This window comes from Mustela lutreola, chromosome 2, assembly GCF_030435805.1.
Source record: "Mustela lutreola isolate mMusLut2 chromosome 2, mMusLut2.pri, whole genome shotgun sequence".
Taxonomy (NCBI): domain Eukaryota; kingdom Metazoa; phylum Chordata; class Mammalia; order Carnivora; family Mustelidae; genus Mustela; species Mustela lutreola.
This window is the reverse complement of record NC_081291.1, coordinates 117,681,328-117,702,387: the sequence shown is the minus strand read 5'-3', so window position 1 is coordinate 117,702,387 and position 21,060 is coordinate 117,681,328. Positions and strand designations below refer to the sequence as shown.

General features: G+C 55.2%; 2 protein-coding genes across 17 annotated transcripts; one reads left to right on the top strand and one right to left on the bottom strand.

Moving 5' to 3' along the window:
• Window positions 1-3,338: 3,338 nt before the first annotated feature.
• On the top strand, window positions 3,339-15,695 carry VWA5B2 (von Willebrand factor A domain containing 5B2). Of its 12 annotated transcripts, none has more exons than XM_059163289.1 (21): window positions 3,345-3,686; window positions 4,098-4,169; window positions 4,558-4,703; window positions 4,796-4,966; window positions 7,004-7,235; window positions 7,403-7,560; window positions 8,107-8,238; window positions 8,471-8,595; window positions 9,000-9,155; window positions 9,546-9,656; window positions 9,736-9,944; window positions 10,029-10,140; window positions 10,668-10,853; window positions 11,649-11,820; window positions 11,908-12,224; window positions 12,728-12,917; window positions 13,015-13,371; window positions 14,153-14,290; window positions 14,379-14,462; window positions 14,541-14,764; window positions 14,851-15,695. In XM_059163289.1, the coding sequence occupies exons 3-21, from the start codon at window positions 4,565-4,567 to the stop codon at window positions 15,397-15,399; spliced, it is 3,762 nt and encodes a 1,253-aa protein (XP_059019272.1). In that variant the 5' UTR covers window positions 3,345-3,686; window positions 4,098-4,169; window positions 4,558-4,564; the 3' UTR covers window positions 15,400-15,695. The 12 variants fall into 12 exon arrangements, with proteins under 12 accessions (XP_059019279.1, XP_059019272.1, XP_059019273.1 ...); XM_059163288.1 differs by having other exon boundaries at window positions 3,346-3,686; window positions 4,136-4,361; XM_059163285.1 differs by having other exon boundaries at window positions 3,346-3,686; window positions 4,098-4,361.
• On the bottom strand, window positions 15,681-20,934 carry ALG3 (ALG3 alpha-1,3- mannosyltransferase). Of its 5 annotated transcripts, none has more exons than XM_059163311.1 (9): window positions 20,683-20,934; window positions 18,896-18,995; window positions 18,663-18,810; window positions 18,396-18,556; window positions 17,796-17,916; window positions 17,183-17,388; window positions 16,957-17,033; window positions 16,157-16,299; window positions 15,681-16,018 (listed from the first exon to the last, which is right to left on the bottom strand). In XM_059163311.1, exons 1-9 carry the CDS (start codon window positions 20,876-20,878, stop codon window positions 15,704-15,706), a joined length of 1,467 nt encoding a protein of 488 aa, XP_059019294.1. In that variant the 5' UTR covers window positions 20,879-20,934; the 3' UTR covers window positions 15,681-15,703. The 5 variants fall into 5 exon arrangements, with proteins under 5 accessions (XP_059019294.1, XP_059019296.1, XP_059019295.1 ...); XM_059163313.1 differs by having other exon boundaries at window positions 16,157-16,302; window positions 16,958-17,033; window positions 20,683-20,930; XM_059163312.1 differs by having other exon boundaries at window positions 20,720-20,926.
• Between the last annotated feature and the right edge of the window lie 126 nt (window positions 20,935-21,060).

Here is a 21,060-nt window from a genome sequence, read left to right as displayed (position 1 = left end):
GAAAGACAATTACCATATGGTCTCACTCATATGTGGAATTTAAGAAACAAGGAAGAGGACCATAGCGGAAGAGAGGAAAAAATGAGACAAGACGAAAACCAGAGAGGGAGACAAACCATAAGAGACTCTTTTTTTTTTTTTTTTTTAAATAAGATTTTATTTATTTATTTGTAAGAGAGAGAGAGAGTGAGAGCGAGCACAGGCAGACAGAAGGGCAGGCAGAGTCAGAGGGAGAAGCAGGCTCCCTGCAGAGCAAGGAGCCCGATGTGGGACTCGATCCCAGGACGCTGGGATCATGACCTGAGCCGAAGGCAGCTGCTTAACCAACTGAGCCACCCAGGCGTCCCCCATAAGAGACTCTTAATCATAGGAAACAAACTGAGGGTTGCTGGAGGGGAGAGGGGCAGAGGGATGGGGTAGCTGGGTGATGGACACTGGGGAGGGTATGTGCTATAATGAGCACTGTGAGTTGTATAAGACTGATGAATCACAGACCTGTACCCCTGAAACAAATAATACATTATGTGTTAATTAATTGAATTTAAATTTAAAAAGAGACATAGGGAGTCTAGATGAATGTTAACTAAACTCATTGTGGTAATCATTTTGTAATATACACTACATACATCAAATCAGTGTGTTATATACCTAAAACAAATGCAATGTTATATGCCACTTATATCTCAATAAGAAAACTGAAAAAGAGAGAGAGAGAGGGAGAGAGAGAGAGAGATTGATTCCAGGAAAATCAAAGAGAAATAAACCAGGAAGTAAACATCAAGAAAACATATTGTCCATGATGGTTGTTTAAAAACAGGGGTTCTGAAGCCAGACCATCCGAGATCAACCTCCTGGTCCCACCTCTTCACTAGCTTCTGATGAGCAAGTTACTTTTCCTGTCCCTCCTTGGGTTTTCTCATCTGTAAGATAATGATAATACCGAGGTCTTGGGCTGTTCTGACCATTAAAGGAGGTAATCCACGCCTAGTGCAGTACTTGGGCTGTAGTAAATGGCTGATATATATTAACTACGAGGAAAAACGCTCACCTACTTCTACGTTCCTTAGTCCCTCTGGCTCCTTCACCTTTTTTTTTTTCTTTTCAGCATAACAGTGTTCATAGTTTTTGCACCACACCCAGTGCTCCATGCTCCTTCACCTTTGAATGAGCTGATTCCTCTGCTTGAAAATCTTCTCCTTCACTGCCTAGCTTCTGTTTAGGACTTGGCTTAGATGGCAACCCACCCACCATCACTGCCAAGTTAGGCGCCTCTCCTAATATCTCCTGTTAAAAGCTTTATAATATCCCTTGTATCTCTCTAAGGCAGTACTCATCTTAATCTATAGTAACTGGATATTTGTCTTTTTCACTAAATGGGAGCCTTTCAAGGCAGAGGCTCTGCCTTTTATCGTTCAATCCCTCCCTTACACCTGGCACAGAGCCATCCACTCAAGCTCTGGGCCATTCTTTACCCCTGCCAAGGGCCTCCTCCATCTCCTGAAATCTGGTTCTGGAGGCCTTCTGGGACTGTGCTGTCCTTTCCTTTCCTCAGCTGTGTGTCATACTGCAGCCCTGCCACCAAAGCCCCTCCCTGCTGGGCCTCAGAGACCCTCTTACTATGCCTGCAGCAGCCTGCACTGCCCAGCCTCTACCCTGCAGGATGCTTGGTAGCCCTCTTGCCCTCCCGATGAGCTTGCCTCTAAGACAGCTTTGCTAGCAGGATTTCCCAGCAAAGCTCAGCTTCTATCAATGCATTGTCTAGACTTTGACAGGGACATCATCTTCCTGGGAGACTGTCTTACATCTCAGACCCTATCAGAACCCAAACCAAGGGTCTCTTTTTCCATCTCCATATATTTAAGTCTCCCTAATGATTTCTCCCTGCAGCTTCATGTTTGGCCTGCGTGGGTCACATGTAGCTCTTGGGCCATTTGCGCAAAAATGCTAATGAGGAGGAGGCCATTGCCTGAACTTCCATGGGGACATCAGGATGGGCCTGGCTGGAGACCTGGGTCCCCCTAGAGGGCAAATCAGCCCACAAACCATCCACTGTTTCTCTCCTAAGCCTGGAAGAGGGACCATAACTTGGAATGAGGCTGGGGGCAGGTTCAGCAGAGAAGGGATGGGGAGGGTCAATGGAACCATGGTTCTGATAGTGTGGAAAGAACAGGGCTGGGACCCAGCAGGAGCTCGCTGTGAGCTGGATGGCTCATTGCAAGCATGTCTATGCTTTCTATACTGTCCTTATATATTTTCCACCCATGAAGTTCCTTGGGAAAAGGCCAAACCATCTCCACTATGCTAAGTGGTTTGAGCAAAAGAAAAGGTTGGGGTTTGAGAGCTCAGGGGCTCAAGGAGGCAGGGTATGCCCCTGCAGTCAGCATGATGATAGTGACCAGAATCAGAAGGATGGAGTGAAGGGGGAGGGATAAGAAACTTGAGTCTAGCTTGAAAACCCACTCCCACTGGCTGCCCCACACCCACCCCAGTTCCCCAGTTCTCCTCAAAGCTTTTTTTTTTTTTTTTTTTTTTTTTTTTTTTTGCAGAATCTTAGTGCGGCCTCTGCAAGAAAGCTTGCATGTGTGACCCCCCAAACATGGTCAATTCCCCAGGAATCCCAGACTTCCTCAGGGATCCTGGGAGAGATTTTACAGACCTTCCCAACCTTAACACCATCCAGCTGCATGAACGTTCTGCCAATAACAGAAGACATGTTTACAAGCAGGTTTTTGTTTTGTTTTGTTTTGTTTTTTGCTGCCGGTGCTGCAGGGGTGGGATGGGGTAGGGGTCACTGCCACGATCCATCGGCAGCCTCAAGCCAAGAGAAGGCTGCTCAGGAAGTATATAAACCTGAGGGGCTGATCCTGCCTACTCTCTCCACCCGCAGAAAAGGTGGGGAGATGGCACTGCAGCGATAGGAATGCTGGCTGCTTGGTGGTGGGGGGAACTTGCTGCAGTGATGGAGGATTCCTCCGTGGAGTGAGTGGCCATTGAAGCGATCACGAGAGCTGAAGACAACTGCAGGGATGCGGGAAGATTTCTGCAGCGATGAAGGAGACCTTTGCAAAGGAAAAAGGCTGGCTTTTTAGGGATGGGGAGAATGTCCTGCGGCGATGAAGCGCTGGGATCACTGCAGTGATGAAAGAGGGTCACTGCACTAAGGAAAAGCATAGCCAGGGCGAGAAGTGAGGTGATGCTGGGATAGTTGGAGTCCTTGCCGTGCTAGGTGGGGGTGGGAGGCTGCAGATTGAGCCCACTGCTGCACTTGCACAGCGTTTCACTTCCTGAAGGACGGAAAGGGTGGGGCTTCGGAGGCCCGGGTCCCTCCTCGGTGGGGGACTGTGCAGCGGCGGGGAGGCGATCCCTGCACTGCGGTGCCCTGTCTAGCTGGAGCGGCCAAGGCTGGCGCGGAGGCAGCACCGCGCCCGAAGCGGGGGCCGCGCGAGGAGCAGCAGCCAGCCGCAGCGGCAGGCGGGGCCGGGGCGGGCTGAAGGGGCGGCCTTCCCGAGCGGGGGCGGGACCAGCACCCGCAGAGCCGACGCCCCTGCGCGGACTCAGAGCTGCCTCAGCGGGAGTCCCGAGCCGGTCCCCGAAGGTGACGGGACTGAGTGCGGCCCGAAACGCAGTCGAGGCCCTATCCGTCTTGTTCCAGCTGTGGCGCCCAGAACTCTGCAGAGGACGCGACGGTGAGGCTGGGGTTACCCGCCGGGTGGGTGACGATCCCTAGACCCAGCCCGCCGCATCCCCCGACAGCTCGGCTGTGGGGCCCCTACTCTCAGGTCAGATCTGCCAGGGTCGGGGGAGGTGGGTGCCCTGGACGGATCCCAGGGAATCCCCCTGCCCCAACGCCTCTCCTGGTCTTGCCTCTGAAAGACCCTGTCCTGTCACTTCCCTGTCTCGTTCTTCTCACCCAACCGCCTCCACTCTGCCTGCAGCCCCTCTCTGCGTGCGCCCTAGTCAGGTGAGGTGCAGGAGAAGGAAAGACTACGGTCCTTCGGCTCCCCCTCCCAACCCTTCCCGGGAGTCCCTCGCTGGGCTGGGGACACCCAGGAGGAGGGTTAAAGGATGGCCCTTTAACCCCCCTGATCCTCACCCAGAGCATCTTCCATCTCGCCACCCGCGCCACTTCCGACAGCTGGCAGCCGCGGGGAGCCCCGGGGGGCCGGCAGGTACGGGGGCGGCGGCCAGGCCGGGGAGCGGGCGATGGAACAGCTGTGACCCCCCCCCCCCCATCCCCACCCTCGGATCCTGGAGGAGCAGGCGGCGGGAGCGCTGGGCGCCCAGAGCGCCAGTTAATCATTAACCCTCGGCTGCCCGGCTCCCGGTGCGGCTCCGAGCTGCGCTCCGCCCCGGCTTCCCAGGTAACCGGCTAGGATGCCCATCACGCCATCCCCCTCTTCCCTCCCCTCGCCACCTGTCGGTCCGGCCGCAGCCTCCGGCTCAGCCCCGCGCTCCCAGGGCCCGAGTTCGGTTTTCCCCGCGGCCTGCAGGAGGGCGGGGTCGGACGGCCGGGACCCACCCTGCGGCCCCCTTCTCCATCGAGCTCCCTTCCCCCAGGGGCGCCATGCCCGGCCTGTACTGCCCCTCCAGCTGGACGCCGCTGCCCCTCACCGACTCCTGGGTTCGGGCCTGCGCCAACGGCCCCTGCCTCAGCCTGCGGGCCCGGCTCACCTACCACAACCCGCAGCCGCAGCCGGTGGAAGGTGAGGCTCCGGCGGTGCGCTAGGCGCGGGGCGGCGGGGCGCGGGGGGTGGGGGCGGCGAGGTCCGACGCCGCCTGTGTCCCCCCGCCCCAGGCGTGTTCGTGTACCCACTAGCGGAGGCCGAAGTGGTCTCGGGCTTCGAGGCGGAGGCGGCCGGACGGCGCGTCTCGTTCCAGCTGCAGAGCCGGCGACGCTTGCAGGCCGCTTGCTGCCGCGCTCTGGGCTCCGGGTGGGGGGCCTCCACGCCCCGCCGCTGCGCGCAGGGTGAGTGCCGGCGCCCCCGCCCCGCCCCCGGAAGCCAGCCGCCCTCGGGTTCCCGCACCCGCTCCACGTCCCACCCCTGCCCACGCCCCTTCCAGCCACTGATTTTTTCATTCATTAATTCATGGCTTTGTGCAACAGTCATGGACTAGGCACCCGACATGCGCCAGGGGCCCGGGCGATGTGACCCAGGCCTGACTTGAGGTTTGCGGCCTGGGAGACAGATGGAGCTGGCAGTCCACACAGCAGTCTCCCCACCACTGGAGCGTTAGCTCCCGAGCCTGAGACAGGGCTTTGGCCAGCTCCAAGGCCCAGCATGGAATGTGGCATATGAGTGCTGGCTTGGGGAATGGAAGCCCGTTCCTGAGCCAAATTTTGTGCTTTGCACGTCATTCTTTCGTTTATTTGTACATTCATTTGACTCCTGCATGTGGGATCTACCTTCCCGTAGGAGAGACCGTGTCCAGTGGTGTTCAGAGTTGGTACCAACCCAGCAGATAGTTAGAGGCCAGAGTAAACTCTGGGCTGAGGCCCCAGGAATGTTCCAGAAGGAAGTACAGCCAGAATTTGACCAAAAAGAATGGTATGACTGGTGAAGTGGAGAGGAGGGAAAAGGCCCTTCTGTCAGGGGCCATGGTGTAAACAAAGGTTTGGGAGTAAGTTGTGTTGAGTGATGGTAATAAAATACCTCGTATTTGTAGTAATTTACAGTTGACAAAGTCCAGTCACTGATATCACCTCATTTGAATCCAGAGAGGTATGTAATGGAAGTGCTGTTCTCTATCCCCCTTTTACAGATGTGAAAATAATAACAACAGCCCTTCTGTGTTGGGTGTTATGCGTACATTATCTCATTCCTCACCAGTCATTTAGATATGGTTATTATGACTCCCATTTCATGAATGAAGAAACTGAGGCTCCTCAAAACAAGAGAGTTAACCAAAGGGCGGAATTAGAAGTCACAGAGCTGAGACTCAAAACCTGATCCTGTGCTCTCTCCCCCTATCAGGCTGTCCCCAAGCCGCAGTTGATTAGGATAGAAGTCCCTTTCTTCCTTTTTCTCTCCCTTTTTTCTTTCCATCTTCTTCTTCCCATTTATTCTGCAAGCATTTCTTTTTTTTTTTTAAGATTTCATTTATTTATTTGACAGAGAGAAATTACAAGTACACTGAGAGGCAGGCAGAGAGAGAGAGAAGGAAGCAGGCTCCCTGCTGAGCAGAGAGCCCGATGCGGGACTCGATCCCAGGACCCTGAGATCATGACCTGAGCCGAAGGCAGCGGCTTAACCCACTGAGCCACCCAGGCGCCCTGCAAGCATTTCTCAAAAGAATGGATGAGTGATTATTGTGGGGAAGGGCTATAAAGGCAGACTGGAGCCAGACCATGTAAGGCCTTGACTGCCACTGTACACACCTGGCCATTTTCCTTTAGCACCAGTGACCCCCTTGATTCCACCTGTCCCTAAATAAACCTACAATATGAGTAGAATGGTGTGCTCAGTATGCAAGTACAGCTTTGTGTCCTCTAGCCAGTTTCTAAGCAGATCACTGCTCCTAAACCCCTCTTGGGTAGAAAATTCTGGAGTGGGCAATGGAGAGCCCCTGACTGTTCATGAGCTGGGGATTTATGAGCAGGCTGGATCCCACGCTATGGGAGATGTCAGCGCACAAAGGAGGGTCCTTAGGAAGATGATGCCCAAGGGTTGAATGAGCAGGCAGGGGAAGAAGAGCAGAGGGTATGGGTCCCCTAGGACCTTGGGGGTAGTGTGGACATGTCCCCTTCTCCTCAGCTCTCCATTAACAGGACATCACTACTTTTCCTGATGATAGCCAGGTCTTTCTACCACCAGCCTGCCTCTCCATCAGCCATCATTCAGTTCATGCCTCCATTCTGCATCATCAACACATAAGCCCTGTGTTCCTCCAACTTTTTAAAGTACCCCTTGCCCAGCCTCCCCTGCGTCAGTGCATGCTGTCATTTCCTATTTCCCCCATCTCCTCTACTTCAGCTCCCTCTGACCCCTTTTCTCACTCACCATAGGTCATCTTGTCTTGGATCCGGCCCAGGCCCGGTCTGCACTGGTGCTGCCCACAGGCCTCATCAACGCGGCCGGCACCATGACAGTGACTCTGTGCAGCAGCCGGGAGCTGCCCTCCAGGCCTGATGGGGTGCTGCGCGTGGCTCTCCCCTCTGTGCTCACCCCGCTGGCCTCATCAGGCCCACCGGGGCCCCCCAGGCCTCCGGGGCTCTGTGACGACAGGTTGGGCCTATGGTGATTCTCTTCGTCCCTCCCTCGGCTTCTCTGGGTCTAGTGCGGGTGAGGGGGCTTTGGTAGGGTGTCCTGGGGGATGGGTAGGGTGTGGAAGGGCTGGGCCATTCAGCCAGAGGGGCTAGGGGCCTTGGTGGTGGCCCGGTGACCCTCCTTGTACTCCCTTTCAGCCCCACCAGATGCTTTGGGGTGGGCAGCCCTCAGGAGGAAGGGTTTGCCTGGGAGGAGCCTGCTGCCCCTCGGGATGTGTTCTCAGGCCCTGCCCGCTGCCCTGCCCTGTACACCTTCTCCTTCGAGATGCTGGTCACTGGGCCATGCCTGCTGGCAGGTGGGTGCCCCTCCTGGCATAGCTGATTAGGGAATAATTCAGGGCTTAGTACTAGGAGGAACCCAGGACCGCCCCCCCCTCAAAAAAACAAACAAACAAAAAAACCAAGGACTTAAGCCTTAGGAAACTCCAGTTTTGGCGGGAGCATCCCCTGGAAGCTTCTACACAACACACACCACCCCCTAGGTTTGTCTGTGTAATTTATTCACATCCATTCACCAAGGGGAAGAAAGATGATTAAATTGAGACTAGTCCAAGCAATGAAGTGGAGTTCCTTGTGCAAGAAGTGGGGGAGGATGCTAAATCAGCAGCTGGCTGATATGTAACTGATCAGCCAGGAACGGAACCAGGAATCCACCTCCCAGCCCAAGAAAGTGGGCAAAATCCCTCTGCTTGTCCATCCAACCCTAGAGATCAGGATCTGAGAGCTGAGCTGAATCAGCATGATCCTTGCCCACGCCGCTGTTGTCCAGAAGGTTGTATCAGTGCTTTAGGACTGGCTTGGGGTGGGTGATCAACCCCTCTCCCTGCCTCACTATCCCTCAGGCCTGGAGAGCCCCTCTCATGCTCTGCGGGCAGATGCCCCCCCTCATGCCAGCTCTGCAGCCACCATCTGTGTCACACTAGCAGAGGGCCACCGCTGTGACCGGGCATTGGAGATCCTGCTGTACCCCAGTGGTGAGAGACTGGGGCACACAGTGGGCCAGCTCTGACCTGCTTCAGGACTACCTGGGTAACATTTTTCAAGTATAGATTTCTGGGTCCCAAGCCAGATGAATCAAGTCATCTGTGAGGGTGGGCCCCATGCTATAGGGAGGCTGGACTCGCAAGGTCCTCCCAAGAGAGTGGGACTGAGCCACTGGGGTCCAGAGACAGGGGCTTTCTAACAGCTGTGTCTCCTCTTCCCTAGAGCCCCACCAGCCACACTTGATGATAGAGGCTGGCAGCCTGAGCTCAGCAGAATATGAGGCCCAGGTGAGGGCCCGCCGGGACTTCCAGAGGCTACAGCGAAGGGACAGTGATGGGGACCGGCAGGTATGGCTGCCCGGGGTCCTGGCCTGGCCTCCGACCCCAACACTGGCTGCATTTGTGCACAAGGAACAGATAAGCAGGCTCATGTTATAATGGGGTGGGGGTGGGTGGCTCTGCTCTTAGCAGGACCTCCTAGTAGCTGCCACCACCATCCCAGAGAGCAGATGAGTGCTGTCATAGGAGGGCCCACGCAAGTCTCCCTGGGGTGTGTCTCCAAGGATAGGGACTAGGAATGACAGGCAGGGGACAGCCACCTGCCTTTGCTCTTGCCTGTTTTCAAAGGCATATGAAAAGGTGCCCTTCTGGGTATATCAGATAGAAGCCGCCTGAGGGCTAGGTCCTGTTGCCAGCCAGGGCTGGGGTTGCACTAAGTCCGGCCCAGGATGACTTGGGGCTCCTATGCTCAGGTGTGGTTCCTGCAACGGCGCTTCCACAAGGACATCCTGCTGAATCCCGTGCTGGTGCTGAGCTTCTGCCCAGACTTGAGCTCCAAGCCGGGACACCTGGGCACAGCTACCCGGGAGCTCCTTTTCCTGCTGGATGGCAGCAGTGTAGCACACAAGGCCTGTGGGGGCGAGGCACGGGTGGGCCTGGGGGCTGGGAGAGGTGCAGTTGGCCTGAGGGTGGCTGAGGGCAGCCTCTCAAAGATACATGCACACACGCATACACACACACCCACACACACACACTCGTACAGATGTGTATCTCCTGGATTCCAAGAGCCTCTCTCACCTGTGAAGTTACATTCAGTCACCCCAATCCCAAACCCAAGGATTCACAACCCCCTCCAGGGGTTTCCACAAACTTCACCTCCCTCCTAACCCATCTCACACACAGCCTCATTCCTGCACGGCCTCTCCCAGATCCCCACTGCCAGATCCTCATTTTCACACAGCCTGGAGAAGGCACCCTTGGTGCCTGCTTCATGGTGCCCCCCCCCCGGCTCTCCCCAGGATGCCATTGTTCTGGCTGTGAAGTCACTACCACCACAGACACTCATCAACCTGGCTGTGTTTGGCATGGCAGTGCAGCCCCTCTTCCCAGAGAGCCGACCCTGCAGTGACGTGAGTATGGTCAGAGATTTGGGGGGCCTGGAGAAGCTATCTAAGCCTGGTGTGGCCAAAGCATACCTTCTCTTCCCAGGACACTGTGCAGCTGATCTGCGAGAGTGTTGAGACCCTGCAGGCTGCAAGTGGTCCCCCAGATGTGCTGGCTGCACTGACGTGGGCCATGGGGCAGCCCCAGCACAGGGCCCACCCAAGGCAGCTATTCCTGCTGACCGCTGCCTCGCCCTTGGCTGCTGCCACCCATCAAAGCCTGGACCTCATGAGGTGGCACAGGGGGGCAGCCAGGTATGGGCTGAACCAGGTACCTGAGATTGACCCCCGCCCCCAAGAGACTCCTGAAGATCACAGATGCTTCCCTTTCCTCATCAGGTGCTTCTCCTTTGGGCTGGGGCCTGCCTGCCATCAGCTGCTTCAGGGTCTGTCTGCCCTCAGCAGAGGCCAGGCCTACTTCCCAAGGCCTGGGGAGAGGCTTCAGCCCATGGTGAGCTTGAGCCTGGGCCCTGTTCCCTACTCTCAGAAGCCCTTCCCCCAAGTTACCCTAAGCCTGCAATAGAACCCAGTTAAGCTGTGGGGTCTCCTGGCACCCTTGACCAGGACTTCTCTTCCCCCATTCCAGTTCATCTCCTCCTTTGAGATGCCAATCAGGAGAGGAGCTGCAGGGGTTGTTGTGGGGTGCTGCAGGAGGCCAAAGGTGTGGGGGACATGGCTCTCTGACTGGCCCCCAAATCTTATTTTTATTCGGTTTTCTCTTGGGACCAAGTGCCATATCCTCAACAAATCTTACCTCATCCCCAGGCTTGGCTCAGGCCAGGAGACAGACCAAACGCTGAGGACTGAATACTCAGTCCCCTTGCTTATTCCTACCCCCACTCCTCCCTTGGACCCCAGCCTGACCCTGCTTCCCTCAGCCCAGGGGACTAGGCAGATGGCATCAGTGGAAGGGTGGCCTTCCAGCTCTGGGCTGTGTGGCCCTCTCTCCCATGTCCTTCTTCTGGCCACTCCTCCCAGATGGTGCAGGCTCTGCGGAAGGCACTGGAGCCCGCTCTGAGCGACATCTCTGTGGACTGGTTTGTGCCCGACGCGGTGGAGGCACTGCTGACACCCCGAGAGATCCCGGCACTCTACCCTGGGGACCGGCTGCTCGGGTTCTGCTCACTCTTCAGGGTGGATGGCTTCCGGCCCCGCGCCCCCAGGGTAAGCCTGAGCTGTTGGAACTCCCTGCATGTCTTCAAAACTCTTCCACTCCCTGTGCCTCTCCCTGCCAGGCTCTCCTACTGCACCCTTGGCCTCCCTAGGGCCCCCACTGGACACCCCAAGGTGACTGCAGCCTGTCCTCTTCATGAGGTCTTCCAATAAATTGTCCCATAATGTGTTGTCCTTGGCTTTGACTGGAGGCGGCCACAGAGCTCTAGCGTTCGCTCTGAGGGATTTGTGGAAACTCACTCACTTCTTCACACAGTACCCTACAGAAAGCACCATCTGGATTGTTTCCTGGAATGCTCAGAAACAGATGGAGCAGGGTCTAGATACAATCTAGCATTCGATTTGGGGCCAGCCCCCTCACCTTTAGCCCATTTCCTCATACTGAGTCTTACTGCAGGGATGCTGTGATTAGTCGCAGTGCACACTTGGTAGGACACTTGACATGCATGAGAGTGTAAGAAATGGTAGTTATTTTGATTTACAAAAAGCTTTCTCTCTCTAGAAGAAATAAGCACACTTCCTCATCTTGATCCAGAATGCTGTATAATGGAGGCTTTGCCTTTTTGCCTGCCTGCCAGGAAGCTCAGGGCCGAACCTGAACTTCAGCCACAGCAGCTCTGCTAACCTTCTGATCAGCACATAAGCTTCCTCCTTCCTCAGGACAGGGCTTTCATTTCTGGTTTATTAACTTCATTGCCTCTTGTGGTGAGATATCTACAATCCTGTTTGAAAAGAGGCAGCATATAACTAGCACCCATTTTTTCTCCAATGCCTGTCCCTCTCCAGGGCCCAGAACCTGGCTGGCAGAGCTTGGGAGGCTCCGTGTTCCCGTCCCCAGAGGAAGCACCATCTGCTACCAGTCCTGGCACTGAGCCCACTGGCACCTCAGAGCTGCTGGGAACAGGCACTGTGTCAGCGGAGCTGTCCAGCCCGTGGGCTGCTGGGGACTCAGAGCAGAGTGAGCACCTGGACATGGGGTGCAGCTGTGCTGGAGGAGTGGGCCATGGGAGAGGCCGGGGCTGGGATCCGTTCTCTTGCCTCCCAGCAGGTACTGATGCTCTGACAGAGCCTGTCACAGACCCTGGACCCAACCCCTCCTCGGATACGGCCATATGGCGCCGCATCTTCCAGTCGTCCTACATCCGGGAGCAGTATGTGCTCACCCACTGCTCTGCTAGCCCCGAGCCAGGTCCAGGTTCCACAGGCAGCAGCGAGTCCCCTGGCTCCCAGGGCCCTGGCTCCCCCGAGAGCATGGCTCCCCTGCATCTCCCTTCTCAGCAGGGCTGCCACAGCCTGGCCTGGGGAGAATCTACGGGCTCCCGCTCCTGCCCCCTGCCTCCGCCCCCGCTGGCTCCAGTCAAGGTGAGGGTCAGCCCACATCCCTTCTAATAGGTATCCAGAAAAAGTTTACTGGCCATCAGCTATAAGCCATAAATTTTGCAGTGGTTACTCTTCAGTCCAGCTGGAGAGACAGGTGGGTAAATCTATAATACCATGTGACACACCGTGGTAAGCACAAGGACACAGCATTATGGGGAGTGTCAGAGTCAAGATGGCTGGCCCTGTGTGAGGGAGTCAGGAAAGCAAGAGCCACATCTGAAAGAACAAGTAGAAGCTAGCCAGGCAAAGAGGGAGAAGCCATGAGTAAAATCAGAGACGAGCAACAACATCAAGTGAGAAGTGGGGCACGGAGTGAGACAGCACTGCAAAGGGGCCAGGGGCCATAAAGAATGGCCTTGCTCCTAAGTGTGGGGAGCAGCCACCCACAGTTTCAGACGAGGGGCTCTGGGGTCAGTTGTGTCTACATGCGCAGTGGCTGGCAGCTCTGCATTTCTTGACCAGTGGACCCCACTTCTTATGTGCAGTCTGGGGCCTTGAGCGCAGAGGTGCTGGGTCGTCGACGCAGAGTGGCTCTGGCTGGCCGGAGCCTCTCCTCGCCCCCAGGCCAGGTGAACCCAGTCCCTGGCCATCCCCAGCACCCCTCTCTGGGCACAGCACCCGACAGGCCAGGCCCTGAGTCAGTGCAGCAGCTGGGACAGGGCCTGGATGACTCAGGTAAGGGTTGGATGGGGAGCTGGGTTCTGAGACTGCGGAGGGTCTCGGAGAGGTGGGGCCTGACACTGCCCCTGCCTTTATGGTTGTCTCCCTCCAGGAAACCTGCTCTCCCCAGCCCCTATGGACTGGGACATGTTGATGGAACCCCCCTTCTTATTCACGGCTCTGCCCCCCAATGGGGAGTCGGCTCCTCCAGCAGAGGCACTGCCTCCCCAGGCTCCACGCTGCCATGTGGTGATCCGGGCCCTGTGTGGGGAGCAGCCTATGTGCTGGGAGGTGGGTGTTGGCCTAGAGACACTGTGGGGACCTGGTGATGATGGCTCACTGCCTCTGTCATCCCCTGAAAGAGAAGGTGCTTGGGACCAAGCACTCCATCGGCTGACAGCAGCCTCCGTGGTCCGGGACAATGAGCAGCTGGCCCTCCGTGGAGGGGCTGAGGCCACGGCTGACCGAGGTGAGCTACTAGTGGGCCTGGCAAGGGTCCCAGGAGCCCATATGGGGCAGAGAGTGGCAGAAGTGGAGGTCTACGTATTTGATCACTCTGTATCTCATTGCTCACAAACAGTTTGAGGTGGCTCACCCATATTGACAAGGAAAAAAAAAAAAAAGGCAGGGCAATGGGATAATTAAAGTGGAGAATCAGGTTATATTAAAGATATGCACACCATGAGCTTATATGCCCTAGCAAGCAGGGGACCCCAAATTGTCAGGATTCCTAGCAGCCAAGAGAGGGAAATGTGATCTCCTTAATGACTTACAGGGCCTGTAACATAGAAACAAATCTGTCATTCAGGAGGACTGTTAAGTCAAAGAGTGAACATTTCAGTATAGCGGTACTAGCCACACATCAAGTGCTTAACACTAACACATGGCTAGTGGTTATCATGGAAATCTAGAACATCTTATTCACTGCAGGAAGTTCTGCTGGACAGTGCTGAAATGAGTGGACAGAAAAGGCACCACATCAGTGCTTCCTTTGGGTGGTGAACAAAACGTTCGATTTCTGGGTGGCTTGAGGGTCTAGCCCGGTTATGAGCTGAGGGTTCAGTCTAACTGCTTGTTGAAGTTAGGGAGTCTGAGCTGGCTCCTAGAAGGAACTCTACTCTGTTCAAAAGTGGACAGAGGGAAAAGCTACGCAGAACACTTGAGATTTGTTTCTATAAAGCCCTGTGTGCTGGTTGGGGCCTGGGGGATGTCCCTGCTTCCATTCAGCTTGCTGATCCCTGGTCTCATAGGCCATGCCCGGAGGTCCTGGCTCCGAGCCCTTCAGACAAGCAAGGTCAGCTCTGCCCCTTCCTGCTTCACTTGCCCAGTACCTGTGGATGCCACCACCAGGGAGTTCCTACCCTCAGTCCTGCAGGTGCGGAGCTCAGGTAGAGTCCCTCCTGGGTGACCTCTCTGGTGCCACCCTCACTTCACCAGCTGCCCTCCCAGCTCACCCGGTCTCCTGTGCCTCTACAGAGCTGGCTGAGCCCCTAAGCACTTCTCCTGCGCCTCAGGGCCATCTAGATGCAACTCCTCTGTCCACAGCTGTGCAGTCTAGAGGTAATGCTTCAAGTTGGGGGAGGGTAAGGAGCAGGCAGGTTTAGGGACCACGACTGGCACTGACTGGCTCCCTTGCAGGACCTCAGGGAGGCTCTCTGGTGGCCGGCTGGAACCTGAACCCAAATGGTAACCCGAAGTTGGCCACCGGAAGTCCTCCTCGCCTCCCCCGCCAGCCTCCTTCTAGGCTCAGCCTGGGTGGGGGGAGGACCAGAGGCTCTGACAGCCACCGACTCTGCAGCCCCCACCGGGGCCAGGCTAGTGACAGCAACAGTGAAGGCAGCGACCACGACTACTTGCCCTTGGTGAGGACTCGGGAGGTGGAGGGTGGCGCTGCCACGGCCAGGGCACTGTCTCAGCTCGCTTCTCCCCCCACCTCCTCTCTCCTCAGGTGCGGCTGCAGGAGGCTCCAGGCTCCTTCCGCCTGGACGCATCCTTCTGTGCAGCGGTGCGCATCCCGCAGGAACGCCTGTGCCGCGCCTCGCCCTTCGCTGCTCACCGCGCCAGCCTCAGCCCCACCTCGGCCTCCTCTCCCTGGGCACTTTTGGGACCGGGTGTGGGCCAGGGTGACAGTGCCACAGCCTCCTGCAGCCCGTCCCCCAGCTCAGGCTCCGAGGGCCCAGGCCAGGTGGACAGCGGGAGGGGCTCCGACACTGAGGTCTCGGAGGGTGCCGAAGGGCTAGGCGGTGCTGACCTGCGGGGCCGGACCTGGGCCACAGCCGTGGCCCTGGCGTGGCTGGAGCACCGCTGCGCCGCCGCCTTTGGCGAGTGGGAACTTGCGGCAGCTAAAGCCGACTGTTGGCTGCGGGCGCAGCACCTGCCTGATGGCCTTGACCTGGCTGCCCTCAAAGCTGCGGCTCGGGGTCTCTTCCTGCTGCTCCGCCACTGGGACCAGAACCTGCAGCTACACCTGCTGTGCTACAGCCCAGCAAATGTGTGAGGGCTGCCCACTGCTCGGCTGGCGCTGCCTGACACTCAAGTCACTGCCACCCAGGCCCGGCTTCTCCGTGCTGGTGCTGGGAGGGGCAGGCTGGTGTCCTCCTGACACCCACTGTTTCTCATCCCCTTCCCAGAATGCCCCTGCCCTCACAGAAAGTGCCTGCCTGTGCTCTCTCTCTCCCACTCCTCGCAGCCCAGGTCTTTTCCCTTCTGAGCTCCATGTAGTGCAGTGTGGGAGGGGAGAGAGCCACAGCCCTCAAATCCTATGCAATAAAGTGCCTCTTAGGACTGCCCAAATGAGTTCTTTATCTGCAGTGAGCATGCCCCTCACAGCTTGGTGCAGGCCCTTCCATGTAGGCTGCAAAGAGGTGGACTGGGTAAAGTTTATTGGGAAGGGCAGAGAGTCTATTGCCATCCAGGGTCCTATGAGTGGGCTGGAGGGGAAGGGAGGTGGATCTCAGTGGGCTTTCTTGCTGTGCTGGATGCTCTTGGGGAAAGGCTGGGGGCCCAGCCAGAGCTGCAGGAGGATGACAGCATGGCATATGTGCAGGGCCGCAGAGCTGCAGGACGTGGACGGGTATGTGTTCCAGGAGAGCTCGATGAGCCCTAGCACCAGCAACCTGGAGAGAAGAGAGCAGCTCAGGTTTTGCCCAGTTTCTAGGCCTGCAGCCCTTCAGCTCGCCCAACCCTCCACGGTCAGCCTGGGGATGGGGAGCTCCCTCACCCGTCCCACATGCCCAGGTTGTCACAGCCAGTACCTGAGCAGATGTGTAAGCCAGCGTGCAGGCGTGGCCCACAGGAGGTAGGGCAGTGTGTGGAAATACCAGACGTAGAACTGGTAGTGGAGGGAGCGGCTGAAGCAGATGCCAATGAAGTTGGAAGTAAACAGGGTAGAGATAATCTGTAGGCAGTGGTCAAGGCCAAGGGCAGGAACAGAAGGGCCAGGAGTTGGGATGGGGGTTGGGACAGGGAGGTTCCAAAGTAAAGGGACAAAAGTTTTGGGGTCAGACAGCCTCCCTGGCTCTGCCATTCCGAGATGCATCCTTTTGGACGAATTTCTTAACTTCTCTAGACTGTTCCTCAATCTAATGTGAGACAATGATACTAGGGCCATAAGGCCTAGTGAGTTTAAATTCATCACTTACAGGCTAAGTGACCTAAGTAAGTTACGTAAACTCCTTAACGTCCTGATTTTATCATCTATAAAATGAGCACTGTTATCATCAGACACCTCCCTATTTCAGAGTCTCTTGCAAGCTTTAAACGTTAGAATATATGTAAATCTCTTAGGACAACACCAGGTAGAGAGTGAGTACTTATAATGGTAAGTCAAATAATATTTAGGATTAAGCATAAAATACGCTTAAATATGTGAAGTGCTTAGCACAGTGGTGCAGAGTGGTGGAGGTAACAGCTCTACTCCCATGAACAGGGCCTATAGCTATTACTGGTACCTCTTTTTCCCTCCCCCAGGACACCAGCCATCCAGGGTTACCAACCAGGACCCCAAGTGTACCTGGAGAGGGCAAGACTTACCTTCCTATGATTTAAAGGATATGATTGGGTGTGAGGGGCTGCGGTGGAACCTTCCTTTTGGAGGGAGCCTTTAGCAGCGACAGGATACTTTCCCCCGTCCTGGGGAGAAGCCATTCACACATTTATCAAGCCCCAATCTTAGGGCAAGCTTTAGATTCACTCACGTGAACTCAACATCTCCCCAAGCAGGCAAACAGGCCCTTCATCCTCCCTCCAACTCTGCCCATGACACTGATCCCCTTTCTCACCTGTGCCACCTGCAGAAGGCAAAGAGAAAGAGCAGGGTGAGGTGGGCGGCCAACAGTGCCAGGTGGAAGGCACGATGTAAGAAGAGGGCCTCAGGCAGGAAGCGCCAGTTCACTGTCCAGCGGAAGAGAAACTGGCGGCCAAGGTCAAAGGAGCGGGAAAGGTAGCCAATGGGGTTCTCCAGCAGGAAGGGCAGCCCCAGCACCACCTGAGGATAGGTGTCATGTCAGCACAGGTGCCCAGGCTCAAACTAAGCCTTCAAACTAATCATGGAGGGGAGTGGACAGAGGGTGCAGGTCTCAGAGGTTCTCAGATTCCCCTAGGAATAGCAGGTAAGCCAGCTTCCACATCCAGGCCAGAGCCTGGGGCCAAAGAAGCTGAGAAGGCAGGTAATAACAGTCCTTTAAGTTTGGATTCACCACATCATAAATGGGCAGGATCAGAGACCCTCAGAAACCATCTAGTTCAACACCCTCATTTTACAGTTAATAAAAGCAAAGTTCAGAATCAGCTCCAAAATCCTGTCTGTTAGCTTTGAGGAAGTCTCATCGATGGAAGGACGCCAGAGAGTAGCCTCCCCTTCATTGGGAAGGGGAAGGGGTGGTGGTGAGGTACCTGAAGGACAGCACAGATGCCCAACTTGGGGAGGGCTCCACGGAAACCAAATTGCATGAGAAGAAGAAATAGCAACCCAGGGGCGAAGAGTAGCACATTCATCTTCACGGAGACTGCCAGGCTGGAGTAGGTAAGGGAGCAAAGGGGGAGATCAGCTCCAGGGCCATTTACCCACCCAAAGATGTATCTCTCCCCTGATGCACACACAGCATTTCTCCCCTCCCCTGCCAGCAAGCTCCAGGATGGGGCCCACACTCAGAATTGCTGGAAGGAGGAGAAAGCAGTCTGGGAGGAGGCTGAGGGTAAGGGGCGGATACCAAGTCTCTATGCTCAGACTGAGCCAGCAATACATATTTAGAGTATTTATAATGTGCAAGAACCAATTCCAACAACAGATGCTGTCTAGAAGGAAGAGAGGATGGGTAGAGGGTGTGTGTTTCTTTGGGGCGGTGGGGGCAGAGACTTTCTACAGATCCTAGTCTTGTTTAGTGGGGCCCTGACTGACCTGGTTACTCCCTTACTTCCTCTGCTGAAGAAAACTGGGGGAGGAAATGGTGAAAATACAGAATGAGAGATGGGGGAGAAGGGAGGGGTGTTGACCTGAAACAGCAGCAGCCCCAGCCCCAGCGCTGGGCCAGCAGGAGGTTGATACTGAGGAAGAGCAGAGCCATGGCCACCGGGTCATTGAAGAGCCGAAGCACGAAGATGGAGTGCACACGGTACGAGGCACAGCACATGAAGAAAAAGACGAAGGGAGGTACCTGAGAGGTGGGCACAGTGGGCAACAAGGTCAGCTCACCAAACCTGAGCCATCCCTACTCCCCAGTACTGCCCGTTGGAGCCCCCTTTCCAGGAGCATGAACTCACCTTGCAGGTCTGGTGGTAGATCAAGAAGACAAGAAGCAAGGTGGCCAGGTAGAGCACGGCAAAGATGTGCTGGGCCATGCGGATGTCAGTGCCCTGGCCAGTGGCATAATATAGCCCCATAAAGATGTACACAAAGCCGGCTGGGTACCTGGAAGAGGAGTCTGGGTCAGGCTGCCCAGCCTGGTATCTGGGCAGCCCCTCGGGTCCTCACTGAACCCTTTATCACCACTTACACAAGAGGTCCAGTGTCACCCTGCAGTTGGGTGTAGTCATAGGTGCCATTGATGACGCCCTCCACCTGGGCCATATAGGCCTTCCAGTCAATTTCTGTATCTGGAAAAGGGCAGGACGGTGTGGTTACTTCCAAGCTTAGAACGTGTCTGCCCCCCCCACACACACACCTCCCACCCCTCAAAACACAGAGTTCCAGCTCTTTCCCAGGACTTTTATCACAACCCCTTATCTCACTGCCTATCTGCCATTCTCTGGGTGAACCCAAGGATCTCAAATTCAGCATGCCTGTAATTGACCTCAAACCATCCACTCTAAATATGCTCTACCTCCTGGGTTCCATGAACAGCACCATCAACCTCCCAGCTGCCCAAGTCACAAACCTGGGTAACATCTTTGACACTTACTTCTTTCTCACTTGCAACACCCAGTCACCAAATCCTGCCTATTCTTCATCCTAAATAACTCTACTATCTCTCATCCTTTTCTGCTCTTACATACTAATATTTGGACCTAACATAATCTCTAACCTCAATGATGCAGCAGCTTTCAAATTATTAATTAGTTTCCCAGCTTCTACCTACTACAATATATTTCCCACCCTGCAACTAGAGAGCTCTTCCTATAATAGAAATCATATCAGATCTCTACTTAAAACCCTTCAATGATTCCTCAAGTTTCCTAAGATAAAAACCAAACCCTATTATTCCCAATTTTAAAAAAGGAACCTGTGAATTAATGAGGTTAAGCAACTACTTCAAGATCAGTGAGCTAAGAAGGGTAGAGTTGAGACTGGAACTCCAGGAGGTCCTAAATTCTTAACCACCGTGCTAATTATCTCAACACAACTGACAGACTGCTTCATGATTTGGTCTCAATGTCTGCAACCTCATCTCTCCCTGCTACCCTCACTCAAATTATGTTCCAGCTCTAAAACAAATTCAGTTCCTCAAAGAAAGCAGACTCTCTTCAGACTAGAGGTTTTAGTTACAGGATTCTCTGCCTAGAGTGCTCTTTCTCCTCCCCTTTTCTCTTTCCTCACCTAGCTTCCTCTTACCCTTCAAGGGGACTCAAGTCTGGCTTAAGTGCCCTCCTGTGTCCTTTATTGTTTCCCCTGTCTCCCACTGTCATGATGAATATGATCCACCATCATTTTCTACTAACTTCTTTTTGTCCAGGCCCATACACCCAATTAGGAAATGTGTCTATTTTTTCACCATTGTACCCCTGGTATCTAGCATAGCGTTCTTAAGCATATAATAAACATTCAATAAGTATATGTTGAATTAATCATCTTTAGCAAGAAAGCCTTAAGCCCAGTGTCTAGATTCAGCCCATAAAGGAGCCCCTAATAATACCCAAAGGGCTCAAGTGGTCACAAAATGCCACTGTTGACAAGAGACTTTGAGATCTCAGAATTGAACAGATGAGAAAATTTGGAGCCAGGTGAGGAAGGGCCATCTCAAAGCAATAGACAAAAGAAGGAGCAGCAGTACATTAACTCAGACCCAGGTCTTTTGATCTCCAGGCTGGTTTATTTTCTTAGCCTGGCAGGCTGTATGGTCAGGGCAGAGGGCCAATCTCTAGAGTCGCCCCTTCCATCATCGGGGAGGGATTAAGACAGGGTTTGGTTTTATGGAGCAGGCTTGGGACCTGGGTAAAAATTATGGTCTGCAATTGATGACTCATTGGCTCTGGGGTCTGGACTTCCGCTCCGAATCTGGGTCCCGGTTTGTGTAGGGGGTTCGGGTCCCCCTCCCTACCCTCCCCTCCTCCTCGGCGCACTCACATGCCACCCTGTGAATGACCCAGAAGGTGATGCCCACCTCCGCCAAGCAGAGGCAGGCGGCCACCAGCAGCGTGTAGCGCGGCTCCAGCAGCAGTAGGCGCCGCTCTTGCCAGGCGCGCCGTAGCCATTGTCCGCAAAGTCCGGCAGCCCGAGCTGCGGGACCCGCCCGGCCGCGTTTCCGTAGGCCTGCCGCCATCTTGACGGTGCGCCGCTCGTATTGGCCCGCCTCCCCGGAAGCCCGACCCCTCGGCACTTAAGTTCCGCTCTCGGCGCCGGCTGTTCCAACCGACTGATCGCTGTCCGGTTTCGTGTCCTATCGACTCCACTAAAATTCACTTCTTCCATATCTTTTCTGATGCACTACACACCCCAGACGTC

What these genes read in the sequence shown, in the direction of transcription:
- VWA5B2 (XM_059163290.1), top strand. Translation starts at nt 4,565, where the DNA reads ATGCCCGGCCTGTACTGCCCCTCCAGCTGGACGCCGCTGCCCCTCACC. An exon ending in GACGACAGGTTGGGCCTATG is followed by an intron (nt 7,236 to 7,402) that starts GTGATTCTCTTC and finishes ACTCCCTTTCAG; the next exon opens with CCCCACCAGATGCTTTGGGG. An exon ending in CACAGCTGTGCAGTCTAGAG is followed by an intron (nt 14,463 to 14,540) that starts GTAATGCTTCAA and finishes GCTCCCTTGCAG; the next exon opens with GACCTCAGGGAGGCTCTCTG.
- ALG3 (XM_059163311.1), bottom strand. Translation starts at nt 20,878, where the DNA reads ATGGCGGCAGGCCTACGGAAACGCGGCCGGGCGGGTCCCGCAGCTCGG. An exon ending in GGTCATTCACAGGGTGGCAT is followed by an intron (nt 18,996 to 20,682) that starts GTGAGTGCGCCG and finishes GCCCTTTTCCAG; the next exon opens with ATACAGAAATTGACTGGAAG. An exon ending in TGGCTTACACATCTGCTCAG is followed by an intron (nt 16,019 to 16,156) that starts GTACTGGCTGTG and finishes TCTTCTCTCCAG; the next exon opens with GTTGCTGGTGCTAGGGCTCA.